General features: G+C 40.7%; 1 protein-coding gene across 3 annotated transcripts in view; it reads left to right on the forward strand.

Annotated features, from left to right (window-relative positions):
- PHTF2 (putative homeodomain transcription factor 2) overlaps nucleotides 1–20,694 on the forward strand; it is a 154,491-nt gene extending 133,797 nt beyond the window's left edge. For all 3 annotated transcript variants that reach the window (XM_019543622.1, XM_019543620.1, XM_019543621.1), the window contains 3 exons: nucleotides 5,311–5,406; nucleotides 15,683–15,808; nucleotides 18,206–20,694. In XM_019543622.1, the coding sequence (XP_019399167.1) occupies nucleotides 5,311–5,406; nucleotides 15,683–15,808; nucleotides 18,206–18,226 (243 nt within the window). In that variant the 3' untranslated portion in view covers nucleotides 18,227–20,694. The remainder of the gene's footprint in view (nucleotides 1–5,310; nucleotides 5,407–15,682; nucleotides 15,809–18,205) is intronic.
- Nucleotides 20,695–21,071: the final 377 nt, after the last annotated feature.

A 21,071-nucleotide genomic window follows, 5' to 3' on the forward strand; every position in this document is an offset into this window, starting at 1 on the left:
GGGACCCCACTGGTCACAGGACACCATGATGAGTGACTTGCATCAATTACTACCCTCTGGGTCCGACCACAGAGCCAGTTTTCCAGCCAGTGGATCATGGTGGTGCTGCTGCTGTTTGTGCTACTAAGTGGTGTGCTCGCAGTAGTGCTGCTGCTACTTGTCCCTGGGGACTGCCTGGGCACACTGGCTATGGTGCTCAGCATGCTGCTCCAGGTGGGGTAGGGGAAGCTGGGTCTAGCACCTGGGCTGGCCCCAGCAGACTTACCTAGGGTTCCTGGGGCTCTAGCAGTGGCAATTGGGGTGCGCAGAGCCTGGCTAGCAGCCAGAATGTGGGTCCAGCTGGCCAGGCTCTGGTTTTGAGCACTGCAGGCTACCATGTGTGCCACCCCACTTATTTTGGGCATGGGATTTTTTTATGCTGGGATCTCCCAATGTCAAAAAAAAAACCTCACTGCACTGCAAATTAGCAGTGCAGTGAACACCTGCATATGCAGTGCATGTGGTCATCTGGACGTGCTCTAAAAGTAGAACCTTAAAAGGTCTGCTTCCCCAGTTGCCCCTTCCTCCCCCTTAATTATGCTCGCCACAGGTCAGATATTCAGATTCCATGTTAAATTTGAAGGTTGCACAGATCCTTACATTACCATCGATAAGTTAAGGGTCACATATCTATTCTCACTTGATGGGAGAAAAAACAGATCACAAAGTAAATTCAGATTCGCTAGACCTTTTAGTTCCTGCGAGTTCGTAAATAAGGTCTTGCCTTCCGTTTCAATTTTAAGAATGACAGTGCTGTTGTTTTCAGTGTCTCACGTAAGAAGTTGGATCTGAAACCTAATATAGAATCTGGCTGTGAAAGATAAGTTAATTTATCACCTTGAACTGGAAGCATGCAGGGCAAATACTCATTAAGTACTCCACACAATTCATATAGATACAGACTATGTCCTGGTGAGAGATAATGGAGGAGATTGATGGTAAGGAGTTTCCTGTTGCTGAAAAAAGGAAGCAGATAGGAGATGGAGACTATCAGTGTGGTTCTCCTGAAAGGTGATCTAATGAGAGATATGAGAGAAGATCCCAGGAATCAGGGAAACACTGGGGGTAGGATAGAAGGGGATGGAAAAAGCCAGGCAAGAGAATGGGAAAACACTGCTAGAGCAAGCTCTTGTGGTAAGCCATAACAAAAGGCAGGGACATCTGGGGAGAAAAACTGCTACCAGAACTGCACAGAATGCTGCGGAGTCTGGAATGTGGCCTAGAGATAAAAGTAGTCAGTAATTCAGGGAGACAGTGAGGAATCTGGTTGAACAGACTATATCTGCTTGCCACAGGGCCCTTGGATAGGGTGCCAGCTCTGTTTGAATCTATACAGGGAGGTTTCGAGAACGCCAGCATGCCTGCGACACAGCATGAACGTGCCCGTGTGCTTGTGTATATCAGTTGCAGATTACAATGCATAGACTTTACGTCAAGAAGGCAAATACACATTACTATTACATTAAAAAAGCTCACTGGACTACTCTATAAATCGGATTCAACATTTAATATCTATTTTAATGAATGACCTATCATTTATCTCCTGGGTGACTCTCAACAGTCTCCTGGAGATTTATATCTAATTCCTGGAGACTCCAGGGCAATCCTGGAGGGTTGGCAACCCTACCCTTGGACTAAAATCCTGAATATAGGAATACCTTGACCAGTGAAGGAGGCAATATGAATTTCTTGAGTCAAGGGCAAGGGCTATTGAAACCCCCCGCGAGACAATGAATTGTAAGGACCCCTGGAGCCAGAGTCACTGGATCTGTGTTTTATGGGATAAGTTGCACTGGAATGTAGCCTGACTGGAGGGATGATTCAGAAGCAAACTACTCCAAAGCTGGAGCAGCTGGTAGTAGAATATGGTAGCTTACCCCATCATGTCCAGCTAAGAGGAGTACACTGGCTGGTGAGTCATTATTTTCTAGCCACATGGCCTCAAGAGCCTTCACTGAGATCAGTGAATCTGAGCAACGGGCCCACAACCTCTAGATTCTTGTGAGGGTGCTGTGAGGTGCCATGCAATGGTAGCACTGTTAGGTGTGCATATGCGATTCACGTGATAAACCCAGAGATTTCAAATAGGAATTCATCGTGTTTAAAAATATTCGGCCTTGTTGTGAACTTCTTGACCTCTTTGCAACAGAAGAATTGCCCTATTATTTTTCTGTAGTCAAAAAATGAGTGAAAGGTTAAAAACTGGCATTTTTCAAGTGGTGCCTTTAGTCTAAAAAGGATGAGAACCACTGATAGTTATGAGCATGTTCAGTGTCACTAGAATGCTTACAGGGATCAATCTGCTTAAGAGATCACAGATTTCTTGGATCAGACTTCATTGCTGGGATACAGAGAGCATCCTTGATTGTAGTCACAGATGCCCCTGAGGAAAAAACAGAGGACACTATCAAATACCAAGACTTGCATCTGAAACTTGATATTCAGAAATCTCCTAATAATGAGTTATTTTGGCATATTCATGAGAAGCTGATATTTTTTTAATGTACTGAGTCAGAAATGGTTCAACTTTTATAGGTACTGGCCATGCAAGTACAAGAGACATTTCATCCAGGATTTGATGCATCAACATTCCCCTCTAGTGGCAAGATCAACCTGTCCAGTTTTAAAATGGTTGTTGCAACTAGCCAGTTTTATTTGGGCAAACTTTGCTCCCAATCAGGAAGGCTTTTTGAATTCTGTACCATATACTGTCTTTGCAATACAACTTGCCTGCTGATTCAGTGGTGATAGATGCTATAGTTCTGAAAAACTTAGGAGGCTGTGTGCATTCTAAATCAGTGGGAGCCAATGTTTTTGGCCTCAAATTAGCTCCAGACCCAAGTGCCACTTCAGTCACCTTCCTCTGCCTGATCAGCTACTCTGTTTTTTGTTCCCTGCCCTGTCTGTGTTACCTGTTCCTGCCCTGCAGCATGCCATGCAGAGCTTGGCCTTGCCACTTCTGGCACATGTGCCGTGGGTTGTCACTCCTGTTCTATATCATCTAGCAGACCTGACAAAAATTTGCATTTTCTGAACAGGAAGATTTTTTTCCCTAGCATTACTTGATATTCAGGTTCTAATTAACAGGCTATAAGACATCTAGGTATTGAAACAGTTAGATATTAAATCCAGGAGAGAATGGATTTATTTGCTAAGGAGCTGTCTGGAGAGCATAGTAAAATCAGTAAGCAAGTTAACCATAGAAAAGCAGCTATTAGTTAAGTGTGGACGGAGGACCTCATTTGCTATGACAGCAACTGCAGCAGGAGCAGAAACTTCAACTACCACTGTAAGATGAGTCTTTCACCTATAACCTGAACACATGTGGAATATCTTCTATTCAAAGATTCACAATTCATCAGTGCAAGGAGAGAAGAATAGTCAATCAACAGACTGCAAAGCGTTTATCAGGTTCTTTAGATGTCAAAGATGGCAGTATCCTCCTTCATCCTTTCTTTTTTTATTGCATACAGAGATGTGAACTGCACAGCCAACCTGCTCAATAGCTGCAATAGATTAGATGTGTCTGGTTCATGTCCTGAGCAGACTATCATCTTCCTAGACTTCTGTACCAGGCTTTAGATGTCAGGTCTGGTATGCAGGTCTTAATGCTCATGTCAACCTTAATTCATGTCCCTGCTTGTTTACCCCGCCTTCTCTCTGTCCCCTTTTCCCCACCCATTTCCCACAAAGTTATTTGGGGGATTGACTTTCTTGCTTCTATGTAATTCTATGTAATCTTTGCCACAGAAAAGAAAATCCTAGTACTAATACAACTCAGCACCATCTTCAGTATAATTTCCCCCAACTTTCACATTTCCTTCCTGTTCAGTAACATCTCTTGTGAGAACATAGTAAGAAGAGAGGAGTGTAGGGAGTGTTATCAATTCTGGAAAAAAAATTCCCAGATAATTACTGTTTCTAAAGAAGGATGGCTTCTATCCTTTTGTCTAAAATGACAACATAACCTATGCCTTAATTTAGACAACTTGTTCATATAGATATTCCTACAAAAAGTCTGTAGTGATGGACTTGCATACTCCTTTTTCATGGAAGTGGGACATGGAATATATTAGAAAAAACCCCACATCTCAGCTAATCAGGTAATCTAGTTATCTATTCTGTTTTAGATTGTGTGTTCACAGTAAAACACAGTAAAGCTCCACACGTTGAAGCCATAATAGAGGGTGTTTCAGAAAACATATGCATGCTTTAGTCATGAATAGAGTCATATTGTTTAACAGTGCTGATTCTTGTTTCCTTAAAAAGCAAGCAGCATAATTTAAAATGCACACTACTATAGGTGTTCCGAATGTCCACCCTGGACATGCTGGCACTGGTTAAAGCGGCAAACAGAGTAATACAGACCTAAGCACAGACACATCTTTTAAGTACCCTGCATCTTTAGCTTTCTATCTAAATATAGCCAGAGAGGATAGAAAGTCCCTAAAGCATTTATTTCTCATGTCCTAAATAATAAAAATCAAGCCATTACTTCCTTAACACTCAGTGGGTTAGATTATGTAGTGAAGAGCTACACATAAGCCCCTCTCTCTCCTGTAAGAGATTACATTACATGCCACAAAGGCAAAAGAGGCCTGACTAAGCATATGCCCATTGTAGCAGCTTTGCAAATTTATGTAGAGCTCTATTCATGTATTTACAAACCGTTATGCAATAAACCTGTTATCTTAATCAGCTGATCTCTGTCAGATGCTCATCTTGGTAGAGAATACTTCAGTCACTGTAATTCAGATTTCATGCTCCACTTTACTTAGAGGACAGTACTGCTTATCAAACTTCCCCAGGATGGTGAGAGCAATCATAATTATTTAGCTTATTACTTCAGTCCATGTAATATTTTTTTCCTTCAAGTTCTGTCAGTCATGTTCAGTCAGAAAATTCACATATTGGTGTATTTTACTCAGCTCTGGAGAATTCTCAGCATCCAGAAAAACAGAAGTAGTGCCTCCTTTAAACAGCTTTCTACTGTTCTTTGTTTCCAGTGGGGCTTGTGAATGTGCAGACTTACAGCTTTTGTTATTGCCTTAAAAAAAAGTGTTAAAAACTGTTGTGTTAAATCATAAACATTGCTTTACTGTAGCATTTATCAAGCAATATTTTTCTTCTAAAATAAGACCCCTTGTTTTCTGCCACAGATGCACTTCTACCATCTAATTATTGACTAATTGCTAATTCTGCTAAGAAATATTTTAAATGTATGCTTGTTAATTTGGAAGAGGTGCTAACTCAATATTTTTGTTTACATAGATAAACCTGTACTTGAAAATGGAGAAGAAGCCTAATAAGAAGGAGGAACTGACACTAGTAAACAATGTTTTAAAACTTGCTACTAAGTTACTCAAGGTAAGAATAAAAATAGATTATTTCAGTATCAGGAAATAGGGTACCTGGCTTAACATATCACCTGTTTTCATTTTTTTGCAGTGCCCTGTGCCCTTTTTCTTTAGATCTGCATCTCTAATAGCCTTTGTTTTTTCACTGTGACACATGCTTTCATATACAGTTTGCTGTATTGGTGTTTCTGTGGATTTAAAATAAAAACTTATTAAAGTCTTTAAGATTTGATTTGCTTTATGATGAACAGCTCATGAGTATACTGAGAGAGCGCGTTTGGGATAGACAATCGTACAGCCCACAGAAGAACGAGATAATATACCTGCTCTACTTGTGGTTTTTACTCAGTGTCTAGGGCTAAGTAATTAACTACTGTAATATTAGTATTCTTCTGTAAGAAGTGATCCTCCTCCTCCTAAATACTGCAGCAGATGTTGGTTAGTGTTTCAAATTAAAATGACCCTGTTTTTAGCAGCTTGTTTACATATGGTCAAGCAAAATCCTGTCAGAAATGAAAAAAGAGTATTTAGTCATTTCTATTTCTACATCAGTGCAGCATATATTTTATAAATTATTTAGGTGTAAATGCTTAAATCTGATTGCATCTGTGAGTGAATTCATTAAACATTCACATGTGTACAGAATGCCATGAAATCGTGCAACTTTTTTGTAATAGTGTCCTTAAGTTTGCCTGCTGATCAGTACGTTACAGCTGAACGGATGGAAGAGTTTACATGCCAGATTAACTTTCTAAGCTAAAAATCATTCACCAGAATTTCCTGTAGAAGACTATGTATTCTGATTTGCCTTATCCATTAATTCCATGAACTACTATTTGCCAAGCTGCAGACAAGTAACTTAGAATTTCTCATTTGCTTCTGATGGCAAGATTATTTAAATTTTGGTTTCCAGCGGACAGCTTTAAAAGGATTGGTTCACCTGATTTTGACAAGTGTTTGCTCTTCTGCTTTACATCCTAGCCTCTTGCCGTGGTATTTGAATACTGGAACCAAATTTAGATTCATACCCTTCAGTGACCAGAAAGTCTTTGAATCATGGAAAATTAAGGTTAGGAGGAACCTCAGGAGGTCATCCCCCTATTCAAAGCAGAACCATCCCCAATTAGATCATCCCAGCCAAAACTCTGTCTGCTTGGGTCTTAAAAGCCTCCAAGGATGGAGAGTCCACAGCCTCCCTGGGTAAACTGTTGCAGTATTTTATTACCCTCCTAGTGAGAAGGCTTTTCCTAATATCTAACCTAAACTTGCCTTGGTGCAACCTGAGGCCCTTTTTGCTAGTTCTGTCATCACTGAGAATAGTCTAGATCCATCCTCTGTAGAACCACCCTTTAGGTAGTTGAAGGCTGCTATTAAATCTCTGTCTTCTATTCTGCAGACTAAATAAGCCCAGTTCCCTCAGCCTCTCCTCAGAAGTCATGTGCCCCGGCCCTGTCACTATTTTCATTGCCCACTGCTGGACTCTCTCCAATTTGTCCACATACTTTCTATAGTGGGGGCCCGAAACTGGACACAGTACTCCAGATGTGGCCTCACCAGTGCAAAATAGAGGGGAAGAATCACTTATTTTGAATTGCTGGTAACAGTGCTACTAATGCAGTCCAGTATGCCATTAGTCCTCTTGGCAACAAGGGCACACTGCTGGCTCATATTTGGCTTATTGTCCACTGTAATCCCAAGATCCTTTTCTGCAGAGCTGCTGTTTAGCCAGTCAGTCTCCAGTCTGTACCGGTGCATGTGCTTGTTCTGTCCTAAGTGCAGACTTTACACCTGTACTTATTGAAGCTTATGAGATTTCTTTTGGTCCAATCCTCCAATTCATTGAGGTTTCTTTTGAATCCTAGCCTTGCCCTCCAGTGTATCTACTACTCCCCCCAACTAGGTGCCATCTGCTAACTTGCTAATGGTTCATCCCATCCCATCTTTCTGGTCATTGGTACTGAACAAAACCATCCCAGGACCAACCCCTGGGGCACTCCCTTAAGACTGGTTGTCAACTAAACATCGAGCTATTGATTACAACCCTTTGAGCCCAATGATCCAGCCATTTTTATGCACCTTTCGGTCCATTAATTCAACCTGTACTTCCGTAGCTTGCTTGCAAGAATATTGTGGGAGACCATATCAAAAGCCTTGATGAGGTCAAGATATATCACACCCACTGCTCTTCCTGCATCCACAGAGCCAGTCATCTCATCATAGAAGGTAATCAGGTTGCTCAGGCATAACTTGCCCTTGGTGAATCCTTGATGACTGTTCCTGATCACTTTCTTCTCCAAGTGCCTAGAAATGGGTTCTTTGAGGGCCTGCTTCATGATTTTTCCAGGGACTGAGGTGAGGCTGACCAGTCTACAGTTCCCCAGATCCCCCTTCTTTCCTTTCATAAAGATGGGCATTATATATCCCCTTTTCTAATAATTTGGTACCTCTCCTGATAATGCAAAGATAATGGCCAGCAGCTCTGCAGTCATATCAACCAACACCCAGAGCACCCTCGGGTCCATTGCATCCAACCCCATGGACTTGTACATGTCCAGCTTTTCTAAATAGTCTCTAACCTGTTCTTTCAGCACTGTTGGCTGCTTCCCTCCTCCCCAAGCTGTGCTGCCAGGTGTAGCTGACCTTGCTTGTGAAGACTGAGATGAAAAAAGACATTGAGCACTTCAGCCTTTTCTGCATCATTTCTCACTAGCTTGCCTCCTCCATTCAGTTATGGACCCACACTTTCCATGATTATCATCTTGTTGCTGACGTACTTGTAGAAACCCTTCTTGTTACCCTTTGGTGTAATGGTCTAGGGTGCTACTGAACTAAACATACCACACAGTGAGGATAATAAAAAGTTCCTGTGTTTTTTTGAAAATGAAGAGTGATTCTACAATTTCCAGTTTTTAGCGGAAGAAATATCTGTCAGACATCAGTCCGGTAAAATCACTTTCAGCAGAAGGAAGTTTTAAAAAACGCTTGTTCTGGAGAAGAAAAATGCTAGTTCAGTAAAAGTACCAGAAGAATGCCTTTGAACTAATAAGACCATATTGGCTCAGTGCAGGAGTCATGTGTTTCAACATAAGAACTCACTGGAACAATGACAAATCAGTCTTAGATAAGTCAGTGTCCTCGTTTGAATTTTGAACAGTGGAATATGTTACTTTGACTTACCCATTTTTGCCAGATTGACAGGCCACACAAAAAGACACAGTTAGCATCCTGTTACATGCTAGAGTAATTGTTCTTTTCTTAATTCTTCTTGTGTCCTTCCACCAAAATTATAGAATTTTCCAGTATCTAGCACATAAGAAGGCCTCAGTCTGTGGATGAGACTAGGTTTTCCCTCGTGCTGAGTTCTTCCAGGAGTTGGCAGACCAGTGGATGTCCCATGATCTGATTTCATGACAGTCGCATGTGTCTGAGTTATTAGAGTAGTCCCACTTCTTAATGCTGTCTTTTTTGTTCAAAGCTATTTAAATTTTCCCAGGTTGGCCAGTCTTCCTCTCCCTGTGGGGAGGTGTTTAGTAGTGTCAGTATACATTCTGATATCCTTACTTTGCCAAGCTATTTATGCCACATTTCCAATAAGCCATTGGTGGTGATTTTTTAAAGTGACTCAATCATGGCCAGAAGCCCTTTTTTGGTGATTTCAGCTAGCTAAAAGCCACAGCATATCCAGTTAGTAGGGGCCTTTTGTCTTGCTTTCCAGAAAGCAGACTAGCATACAAATGTTTGCACTCTGTACTCCCATTCAAGCTTAGGATTTCTGTCACAATTCTGATTTCTTCCTCCTGTATCACCTTGCTCCAGGTTCATATTACAGCTGGAAGCTATAGCATTGCTCCTCTAGAATATCAGTCTTCATGATTTTTCTCTGTTCATTGGATTTCAGAGGCATATCTCTCAGTGTCTATTCACCGCATTAACTATAGGTTTAAATCTTTTTTGTTACGAGTAGAAAGTCTCCCAGTATGTAATCATCGCCTTTCTTCCATCCAGTAAGATTTTTTAATCGAGCTAGGGGTAGCCATGGTTACTGCCCTTTGTATCCATATTTTTCATTTTGAGTGATCCCCAATTTAAGGTTTATTTGCTCTAATTGCCAGGCTGGCTTTTCCAGGGTTGCCAGTGTTCTCCAAGATTATCCATGTCTTCTCGACTGAGAGAATATCTCTTGTTCTTTTCAGGATCTGATTTAGTTGGGGAGGGAAGGTTGATTCTTGACCTTTGCAATGTTTGCATTTTCCTTTCTTCCAGCACACCAAAACCAAACACCTCCTAAATACAAGACAGCAATCCAGATGGGCATTGTATTTGAAACAACTGTACAGTTTCAAATATTGTATGCAATGAGATCATCTGCATACAAGACTTCTGACCTCCTGATCTGTTCATTTAGGAAGTCAAGGATCAGTCTTTGACCTTGCTGCTTGCTTGAATTCTCAGGGTGTTTGAATGGTGCTTACCTTTTAACATGTGATAACATTAAGCAAGTCTTTCTCAGGCTTCAAACCTAAATTGCAATCTATGATGGTTAGAGCATTCAGTTGTTTTGAACTTCTCTTAAAATGTGTGATCCTGTAGATAATCCAGGGTGACTACCTACCTCCTCAGATAGGACTGGTTAATTCAACAGTTGTCACTTCTGGTTAATTCAACAGTTGTCACTTTCTTAGATTTATAGGTATTAAAATCATAAAAGACTATTAGATGTTCTAGCATGGCCCCTATATATCACAGGCCATTAAATGTCATCTTGTATGGTCAGTATAGCCCAATAACTTGTATTTCACTAAGCATACCTTCCAGAAAAGCATCCATCTTGACTGAAAAATGTCACAACCCCTCTATCGTTGCTAGTTTGTTCCAGTGATTAATCATCCTATGTTAAAAAAAAAAAAGTCTGTCTTGTCTCTAATTTGGATTTGTCTGGCTTCAGGTTCTAGCTGTTGATTCTCATTTTGCATATCTTTGTTAGATTAAAGGGCTCTTTTGGGGGAGAAGTGTTAGAATTTTTTCTTTGCTATTCCATTTATTCAGAGAGAATATAACAACTTGTCATCCCATCTTATATGAGCTGTTTAGGCAGACTCTTGGTGCCCTATCCTAAGTGGATGAGTTCAGCAGAATGACCCTCCAGCCACAAATATGATAGGTGAACCCTGAAATCTTCAATAATATTTTCCTTTTGAATGAATCTATGTGCATGCCAGTTCAACAGGTAGTTTCTTCAAACATAGAGGTCCCCAGGTATAGAGAATGGATGTATATCCATTCAGTTAGCCTGATCCCTTCCTTCTCCTGGAATGATAGCAAAGTCTATAGGGACTGAGCGAAGCTAGTAATTTTTAGTCATCAGGCCTCCCTAACCTCCTCTTCAAGACCCTTGTTCCTTGTTGTTACACATACCTGTTTCTGGGCAAAGGTCTGCCTTCCTCTGATAGTCATATACTTCAGGAGCTAATTCTACATTCAGAGAAGTAATTTTAATTTTATGCCTTTCTTGTTGTTAGCTGTTTTCCATGAGAAATAAGAGGGATTTTTTCCTTCTGCAGAAACAGCAACCAGCTTGGCCACAACAACACAGTTAGGAATCATCTTCTGTGGTAGTCTTCAGGCCCTGCTAAGGGGATTTGGGACAGAGAACTCAGCACCTGATTGATTAAAAAGAAAATTGGCAGTTTGACCTCTAGCTGGTCAAACTTGTCAGCTCTAGCAGCTACATAGAGCTTGAATTTGGTCCCTCAATCTTTCACTTGGAGGTCTCTTTTGAATCACTTGTTAAATTTCCTGTCTGCATTGTTGTTGTTAAAATTACTATGAGAAGAGTCTGCAAATGAGAAGTCTTTTTTTAAACACTTCACTATTTTTCTTTAGACAAGGTCATGCATTGTTTATTTCTTACGTTAACACCAAAGTAGTGTACATCATTACATCTAAATCACGAGATTGCTCATTTTTGTTTTATTCTACTTGAAGGAAATAGACCTTTCACATTCTCCTTAATCAAAGAGGTTTTTTTCTGGAAGTCTGATACTGTATCCCTACGCAAAGGATCATAAAGTACCTAAAGCACAAATTATAGATAAACCTATGTAGTTTTTCAGTATTATATTTAAGAAAATAAATAGCTTCCTTAAATTGCTGCTTGTTCCACTTGACAATCCTGGGCCAAAAAAAAGTATAGAGCTCATATAAAAAGATCTTAAAATCTACCAGCTGAGCCTCTTTTAATTCACCTAGCTATAAAGTTGTGGCAACCTTTTGTAGACACTGCATAGGGCACACACTCCCATTCACTGGTTTTTATATTTAGATTCTACCATGTAACAGAGCTTAAACTATCAAATAATTACCAGCACCTTTAAACATCTTCCTTCTCACTATTTCTATTGGTTGCTAATTTCCATTAATTGGAGGCAGGCTGGTGAGGACTCACTGCATCCAAACAGACCAATTTTGACTTCTCTGTTAGCTACTTTATAAGAAAATCAGCTTTATACCACTGTTCCTTCCCTCTGTTTCTCATAATTTCACTGCCTGTGTTCTTAGCTTTGAGGGCTTTCTCTGAAGTTTGGGTGCCAAAATAATTCTGAAAGGCTAGGAGCTGATACCTGGAGAAGTAAATTCATGTTCCTGCCTCTAGAGGTCATTGAGTAGTGTTCTCCAGGTTTGCTTAGGGCCATGATGAGCGATTATTAGGTGAGAGCGAATTTTGTCAATATGGGTGCTGCCAGATGTGGAAAACACCCCCAAAAATGTGCTTTACTGAAAGCAGCAGCAAGTTGCTTCAACCCGGCTTTGCAGTGTCTGTATAGACTGGGCGCTTCAGCAGGGCTCTTTGGCACTTTTATCCAATAGCTGATTCAATCAGCTATTGGATAAAAGCACTTAAAGCCCCACTAAAGCATCCAATTTATACAGACATTGGGAAAGCCAGATACAACTAATGTGCTACTTCTGGGCATGCACTGGGCTCAGCACACTGAATTTAAGTCTACAAGCAGTGTATGATTACAGAGGTGTTGTACAGATATTGTTTCTTCTGGGAGAGTTGCTATTCTCCCAGGAGAGACTAGAAATATACAGATGTTCAGGTGTTTTTCTCCCAGGGTAAAAATGGCCACTTCAGGAAAAATAACAACTTGGTAACGACCAGAGCTAAATCCCTCCTAGGAGAGTTTCTCCTGGGAATGTGAACATGCTCTGGCTTTTTCTCAGAATGTAGTCCTCCAGCTTCCCCCCTTGCAACCCTCCCCTCCCCCCCCAAAGGAGAGAGTGTCGCTCACTCAACTCTGCTGCTTTAGAACATTCCCCCTCTGCAGGTCCCACGTTGTGCCATAGTGAAACTCATGCTGGCCACAGGTGGTCTGGGTGAGCTTATCAATGCTGCTGTATACAGTGCTATGATCTGTCACAAGACAGACTAAGGAAGCTTGCAGAGCACCGAGATGTGTGTACAAGCCCCCTCCTCCAGGCTACCCAGTGTCAGCACTGCAAGCTCTCTACTCTTCAGGGCCTCGGCATTGAAATGTCTGTATGTGCAGCCCTGGGTAAGTTTCTTTACCCAGAGGGTAAACCTGGGCGAATTCTCCTAGGTTATTTGAATGGTTGTATGCAGCCATAGTTACTTTGCATAAAATCACTTTAGTGTAGAGAGCCTTTTAATCTGTAGCTAGAAGACTTTACTTCAGATTGCTGAATTGTGTAGTTCAGCAAATATTCAGGAAAAGATGCAGTCAAAAAACACATGAACATGCAGGAAGCAAGTAATCTATTTATGAGCTTTTAATGGTTGCATACCACAAGGTCTAGGACACTTTTTGCCAGTAAGGTCCCTTTATAAGTTATGCAGTACAGATAGTCATGTTTCCTTTCCCTTGTACGTTTTGCCTGTCTTGTCTTTTTAAAATTTTATCTATTCTAGGTATATCTAGCATACAGCATAGTGGCTCGCCTATCTGGGCTGTGACCTTGAGAATACAAATACAAATAATTTATAGCTCACTAGAAGTTATACAAGAAGTAAATTATATTATTAAATTGTACTCTCTTATTGAGAGGTGCTAATGATAAATATAAATAACACGCTATTACAGAAAGTTGTAAGTCATCGTCTCCTGAATAATGTAATTTTACTGTAAAATAATTGACTGACTTTGGGACTCAGTGTCTAACAATCAAACAGTAACTCACACATCTAACAGTTACTTACAGTGAAAAGTATAATGTGAAGTATTACAACTATTTGTTCTGCATTTGCCTGGACTGAATTTATTTCTTGATCTGGTTTCTTTTTGCACTAAAAAGATAAATGTTTCTGCCTGGAAAGATGCTCTTTTAATACTATTTTTGTCCTAAAAATAAGGATTGTTATATTAACCCTATGGCAGAATTGATAGGGCTGCTGCATCTAAACGCTGACGCATTACACTTTATTGGTTAACATCATTACATTTCAACACTTTGTGCTAATAGCTCTGGGTTTTCATTACATGTCAGCTCTTGGTGCTAATAGCCCTGTTTTTCCATTAGAATGAGAAAGTATCAGATAATGGGTTTCGTTTAACTCTATTTTTAAAATTATTTTAGTAAAACAGCCCATCTCAAAATGTTCCTCTGATCTTGCCCATTTCACTACAAATCATTCTCTACTGAAAACATGGTCTGTATGGTTTTCTTTCTATTTAGACCAAAACAGGAATTTCAAAATCCTTTTCAGACAGATGTATTGTGCTAAAACAGGGTATGGCATTAAGCCAGTTGATTGATTGACTGGAGTAGTCAGCAGTTCTTTCCTTAAACTGACTTGTCAGTACTATGATCTGTTTTAAGCCCTAGAAGGAACTCACAATTGCTTATCACCAGGGATCCAGGTTTTCTGTTTGTCATGGAAAAACATGGTAAAACCTGGAATTTCTCATTTTAAGGAGAAAAACATGGAAATGGTGGGTTTCCCCTTGCACACTGGCAGAGTTCCAGCCAGCAAGGACCTGTGGTGAGTGGGAGGAGGGTGGTTAGGCAGGGGGCACCATGTGCATATGTGCATGCACACATATGCATATGACTATCAGACAGCCTGGAGAGCAGCTCCCTGCTGCTGCACGCACTCCTGGAGAAGGGAAGGGGAAGGGCACATGCCCCTCAGATTTGTGCATAGGGGAGAGTGGGGACAGGTGGGGAACTTCGGTGCTGCTGCTGCAAGCTCCACACTGCCATGGAAAGGTGCTCCCTGCCCTCCTGGCAGCAGTGGGAGCGGCAGCACAGAATCCTGCTCATCTCTGATGCTGGGTGGGCAGGTTTGCCTCACCATGGTAGCATGGAGCTCCCAGCGGCGGCAACGAGCTTTCCCACCTGGCCCCACTGTGCCCTGCTGCGCCGGGTCCTGCCCACTGGGCTGTGGAGACCCCGAGGCAAGGGCAGCAGGGCAGGGAGCCTCAAGCCTGCAGCAGGCATCCCACACCTGCCCTGACAGGCTCTGCTCCTGCCATGCCACCTGTGTGGGAGGAGGAGTGGTGCTCCACTCTACCACAGCAGCCATTGCCTGCTGCGGACAAGTGCTAAGGCTCAGGCACCGCTGCCAGGGGAAGGGGACTGCGGACCTGGGTTTCTGGCCCCTTAGCCCTCGCAGCTGGGAGAGACAGGGGACTGTGGGTGGGAAGTGAGGGGCACCAGCATGGCTAGGGGGCTATGGTTAGGGGGAGTGAGGGGCATCAGCAGTGCTGGGGCCTGCAGGTCAGGAGTGGGGGGCAATGGCATGGTCTGGGCTTATCAGGGCTGCTCAGCACCACAAAGCAGTGGGGCGGTGGAGGAGATCCAGAGCTGGACTCATGTCCTGGTGAGTGAAGGGGGCAGGGGAGACTCTGATTTTTCATGATAAAAAAACAAAATCAAACACTAAAATTCATAGGTATATGGATTTTATTCTATTATAGGAATTGAGGCACTAGTAGGCTTCCAAATTGCTTTAAAATTATTAATATATCAATGAAATATTGTTCAACTGATACCTATATATAGAGTGTGGCATTTCATTTTAATCATGGAAAAAACACAGATTTTATGTATTTTTATCGGAAAATTTGTGATCTTTTTTGGAGAATTTGTATTTTTTAAACAGAGAAAGCCAGGATCACTGATTATCACAATTCTCTTTAATGTATTGCTATAAAGGGTAGTCTGAAATACTGTACTAGCTCTATTAGTAATTTATTTCCTGACATTAAAAAATTGTTTTTGCATAATTTCTATCTAATTACATAAATATTTTCAATTGCCAGGAATTGGACAATCCCTTCAGGTTATATGGGCTTACAATGAACCCACTGCTTTATAACATCACCCAGGTTGTCATCCTGTCTGCTGTTTCAGGTGTCATCAGTGACTTGCTTGGATTTAATCTAAAGGTGATTACTTGCTAAGTGTTCTGTATTTCCGTTTGGAACGTTTGTCCAGAATATGTGTAATGTTGCACTGTTCAGCTTGTATGTGCCCTGTAACCCTTTTTAAAGATGCCATTTATACCTGAATCCCAAGATAACTTTAAGATGACATCCCAATAATTAGATTCCATACATGGGAAATATATTAGATGTAATTTTCCACGTGTAGAATCTAATTATTGGAGAGTTGTCTTTAAATTTGTCTCCCCTCGCTGCTGCAGCAGGGAAAACAGCGGCAGGGGGGCATGCAGCAAGGGGAGTCCAGCAGCCTGACCCCTACCCCTTGCACTTCCCACACTTTGCCCCCTGAAGCCCCCCAACCCTCACTTACTCCCTGCCTATCCCTGCAGCGCCTACACCTTCCGATGCCTGCCCCTCCAGCAGGTCCTCCTTGCTGCCTGCCCCACAACATCATTCTTTCCCACCCCCCACCTCAGTTGCAGCTCTGGCTCCTCTCCAGATGCTACCCAGCCTGGCAGCAGTGGTTGCTTCAGCAGTTCCAGCCCTGGCCCTGAGCCTGGGTCTGGTCTGAAGCCAGAGCTGCAGCAGGCATTTGTACCCCCACCTTGACTTGAATCTAAGACAAAGAACGCTTTCCCCCCATATTGAAGCAGGAGTGGTGGGGGGAGGGGGGCTCATCTTGGATTTGAGTAAATAGTGAAAACAGTGCAGTCACGTTCAGTTCACATGAACAGGTCTTTATTTTGTTGGCTGTAACATACCGACTTTTGATTTTTTTTTTCTATTAATGCCTTTCAACATTCTTGTACATTAAATTCTTCCAACTTTATGGCTTCATTGAGGAGACAGGCTGTAGGTTCAGTGTAGGTTCAGTGAACTTATTTCATTTTTTCTGTAGGGCCCACATCTGATTTAAGAACTTCTGCCCTATGGCCCTGTATTTGTTTACAGTTTTTAAAGCATGATAAAAAACACCATCCCACTCTTTTGTCCCATATTGAGCATGATGTCATACCAGAATGCAGGATATTTTATCAGTCATGACTTGGGATATGAGCTGATCATTGCTCTCACAGTTTAGGGTCCAGGCTGGCAAGTCTGAACTTCCAAATACATGGCATAGGGAGCAGTAGGAGTCTTCAAGTCCTGATAATTAGCCACTTCATTTTTTACATGGACACTTGGGAGTTTTGTTACAGGTAGAAGAATGTAAATGATTGTGTACAGCAGGTGTATCAAACTCATCTAGCCCTACAAACCAGATAAGGGGCTGGTCCACCAGCCAGATTGAGCTCACAGGTTGCCCGTATGTGCTGGAGGCAGCGCACAAGGCTGGTCCAGCACAGGTGCCACAAACAGCATGTGGGGTCAGTCACGAGTGCATGCACAGAGATGGGTCCCAGCGCATGCTGCATACAGGGTGCACGGCCAATACAAGGCAGCACCATGGGGTGGATGATAGGGCTGCCTGGTCAGATCCTGACACCTCTTCTGTATGGCTTTGTTATAGCGATATGCTATGTGTGGCACACACCCTGGTTAGGGTAGACATTCAAAAAGCCTGAGCCTGAATTGATTCAATCTTTGCAGGTTAGTCTAACCTGGCTAGGCTAAATCACTTGTAACTGCACAGACATCCCAGACGTGCAGGCACATGCCTGCAGTGGCTCAGGCTAGAAGCTAGGGGGCACTAGAGCAGCTCTCTCTTCCCTTCCACAGCACTGAGCTGAGGGGGGGGCATGGCCAGGCCCTGGCAAGACTCTGAGTAGTCCAGCAGGGAATTGATAACACAGTGTTTATCACCGCTAACTCGATCTTTATCACCCCATTAAGAAAACAACAGAGGGACATTACCTGTTACCTGTTTATTCTGCCTGTTGATTCAGCACAGACTGTAGCCAGCATGTGGTTTGCTAGCTAATACACAGACTTCTCAGCAAGGCAGAGGGGAGGGGGGAATTCCTGCTTAGCAGGGGAGCAGCTCGCAGTCTCAGCTGGAGCTGCAGCCAGGGAGCAGAGGGGAGGGACCAGCCCTGCTGTGGAGCAGAGAGCCTCGCCCAGCCCAGAGAGCATGCTGGGATGCTGGGGGAGTCTGGTTTATCTCAAACCAACAAAGAATCTGGGACAGACATTGCATAAATCAGTTTGACCCAAATCAATTAAGACTGATGCTACATTCATTCAAGTCAATCTCAAACGGTTTCAGCCATTTTCAAACTGATTTATGTGCACTGAACATCAGTTCTGTTACAGGTTTGAACCAGTTTCTGATCACATAAACCAGTTTATAGGTAATGTCTGTCCCTAGCCTCAGAGAAGAGCACTGAGGCAATTGTAACTTTAGTATTTAATAGAACATTTGTGTAAAATAAACATTAATTGCTGCTTAAACTTTTTCAGCTCTGGAAGATCAAATCATGACAATATTTGAAGACGATTAAGTAGCACAGTCTTCTAGAAGAGTGGATTGATTGACTAAACTGCCTCACAGCAGTCACTGTAACTGGGTTTCAGAAGCTATGGCCTCTTCAAGGATGTAGTTTGGAAAATTGAAGTGTTTACATCTGACTGTCTTGTGCAATCTTTATATTTATTTTATTTTCTCACTGTTTTTTATGTACTAGTTGACATTTGTATTTTATTTTCAAGCATTATTATGCTCAGCTATTGAAAGGGTAAGAAAACTGTTTCCATATACTTGAGATCCTGGTAAATTGGTCACACTAAATTACTGTGTCTGTTGTTAAAGCCGAAGCCAATGCTTAGCTTTTGTATTTTGTAATGTTTAGTTACAATTATGCTGTACTGAAGTCACCTTACTTTATCTTAAATTTTTCTAAAGTTGCATAGAGCATTTGATTTTGCACTAATCATTTATCAGTAATCATAAAATCAGTAGGTTGTTGGTGACAGTAGAGAATGAGACTTACAGAGAAAAGTACTGACAATATAGAATGACAGGTAGTAGGGAAAATACTTTACATTGATACTAAAACTGAGCAGGTTTCCTAATATTTTTGGGTGATTCCAGGATCTAAATTAAGCTGCAATTCAGGCACCCTTGGGTATTAGTAAGGTATTAGAAAACAGGTCAATAAGTGCTCTTTGATAACAATTTTATTAGAGCAATAATTGTAAATGGTTACCATGCTGTAAGATATTTTGATAAAATTAACTATTGTATTTATTTGAAACACTGGGCTGTTTGCACAGCTCTGACTGTGCATGCTCAATATGTGCACTTTTTATTATTACTTTTAATAAGGACCTTTATATATAGTAAATTGAATATATTATGGTGGACTGTGGTGCAATATGTATTACTTTTGCAGGCTAAGTATTTAGACTTTTTCCCTGAGTGGAAAAACCCTGTATATTGAAGAAGGTAAATATGTATGATGAAGAGTAAGATAAATATTCTCCCATAGTACACTATAGTATATGTTATTTATACCACATGTAAGTTTAAGAATGTAAAACAAAACAAAAGCCCAGAAAAGTGTAAGGGTATGATGCAAGTCTTATCTGTTTGGATGGAGTTATTATGCCCATACTACCTAAAAGAATATTATTTACAAAATCCATCAAAGCTTATTAGGCAATTAAAAAAATTAATGATGCTACAATTAGCACCACAAACACTATTCTCCGTGTGTTTTTATTGAGATTGCCAGGTCTCCATTGTAAATCCTGATGATGCTTGAAGGAGAGACATTTTGATATTCCTTTTTTACATTAGCTCAATTCTGGCTCAATTCCTGGGAATCAGAAAACTAGAAATTTGTCCTTTAAAAAAGGACAGTTAATTTAAGCTACTACATAATATTTCACTTAAATGACATTGTAAAACCTAACTCCATCCTCTGTGAACGCACTTGATGTATTGCTTTTAAGGGAATATATTTGAGTAGCTTTCTAAAAATTGTCTGCTTTAGGCTGGAAAAGAATAGAAAGAATAATAATTTTGCAAAAAAATTAAAAAGTCAGACATTACACAATACATAGCAATTTTCAGAATTGTTAATCATCTGAGATAATATAACTTAAACTTGTGTGGTATAAAATTTTTTTTATATATAAAGCAACACAAACAAGCATTTTGTATTTTATTTGCCTCTGTACTAATGTTTAATAATGACCAAAGTGCATTCTGGTTTTTTTGAAGGAATGTATTACTGGAGCTTTAAGAACATACTATATTTAGTTTCTTGTGAAAAATTTGGCTGCATCTGATCTGTTTCTTCTTCCTCTATGTTGTCTGATGTTGGGATTGTTTTTAGGAATTAAGTATATTTTATAATTTTTTCCAAAATAAGGTACAGACCTACACAAAACTTAATTTTGCACAGAATATATTTTAAGAAAAAAAATACAGCAGGAGTCGTGTAGGTGGTAAAAGACAAGGTTCTTGGTTTTCACAGCCTGTCACTATTACAAAATAAAAATAAAATACCTTATTTATTTGAGAATTAAAATATTTTAAAGAATTTTAGGGGTTGAATATATTGCTTTCAGTAAAAAATAAAATAAAAATAACAGTTTGGGTTGAAGATGGAAGCTAGTTTGTAACCACATATACCTCAGCAACTAGCAGTATGCTGAGTTGTTGCACTAATAGTGGCAGCTTTGATAGTATAAAGTGGGTCTGTAAAATTAAGTGAAAGCTGATGAAAAATACTGAATTAATTGCTGCCTTTAGGTATATCAATAATAAAAGACAAGACATGAAAGAAATTATCCATCCCTTAATATGGAAATGCCAGTACAAAAATAGAGGTAAGTAGAAATAAGGCAGATCTTGTGTGTTAACTGTTATTTTTGCCACATGTTTTGTAACTGAAAGTGTGATCAGGCTTGGAATAAAGCACTCAATGACTGATGGTATAAAACTGTGCAATGAACTGTGTGTCTTTCGATTAATGTGTGCAGTACTTCTATGAATTTAAATCCAAATATGTGAAGCTTTAAAAGTGTCATATGACCGTTATTCTACTGAAAATAGCCAAATCCTGGACCATAGAAAAGACCAAGTCAAAGCAAGAAATCAATGTGAGTTTATAGATGTGAATTGCAGTTGTCAATTATATAATTCTCAACCCAGAAAAAAGGAACATAAATGTGCTCAAGGCAGATTCTTGTTAAAAATTGACTTTATCAGATGCATAATGATTTGTTGTGTCAACAAAAAGCTTTGTGACTGAAAAGGTAGGTTACACAAATATAAGGTTAAGTGTGGCAAAGTGGATCTCCTTGACTAGCCATAGTG

The sequence above is a fragment of the Crocodylus porosus genome, unplaced genomic scaffold (genome assembly GCF_001723895.1).
Source record: "Crocodylus porosus isolate Cpor-Errol unplaced genomic scaffold, CroPor_comp1, whole genome shotgun sequence".
NCBI lineage: Eukaryota > Metazoa > Chordata > Crocodylia > Crocodylidae > Crocodylus > Crocodylus porosus.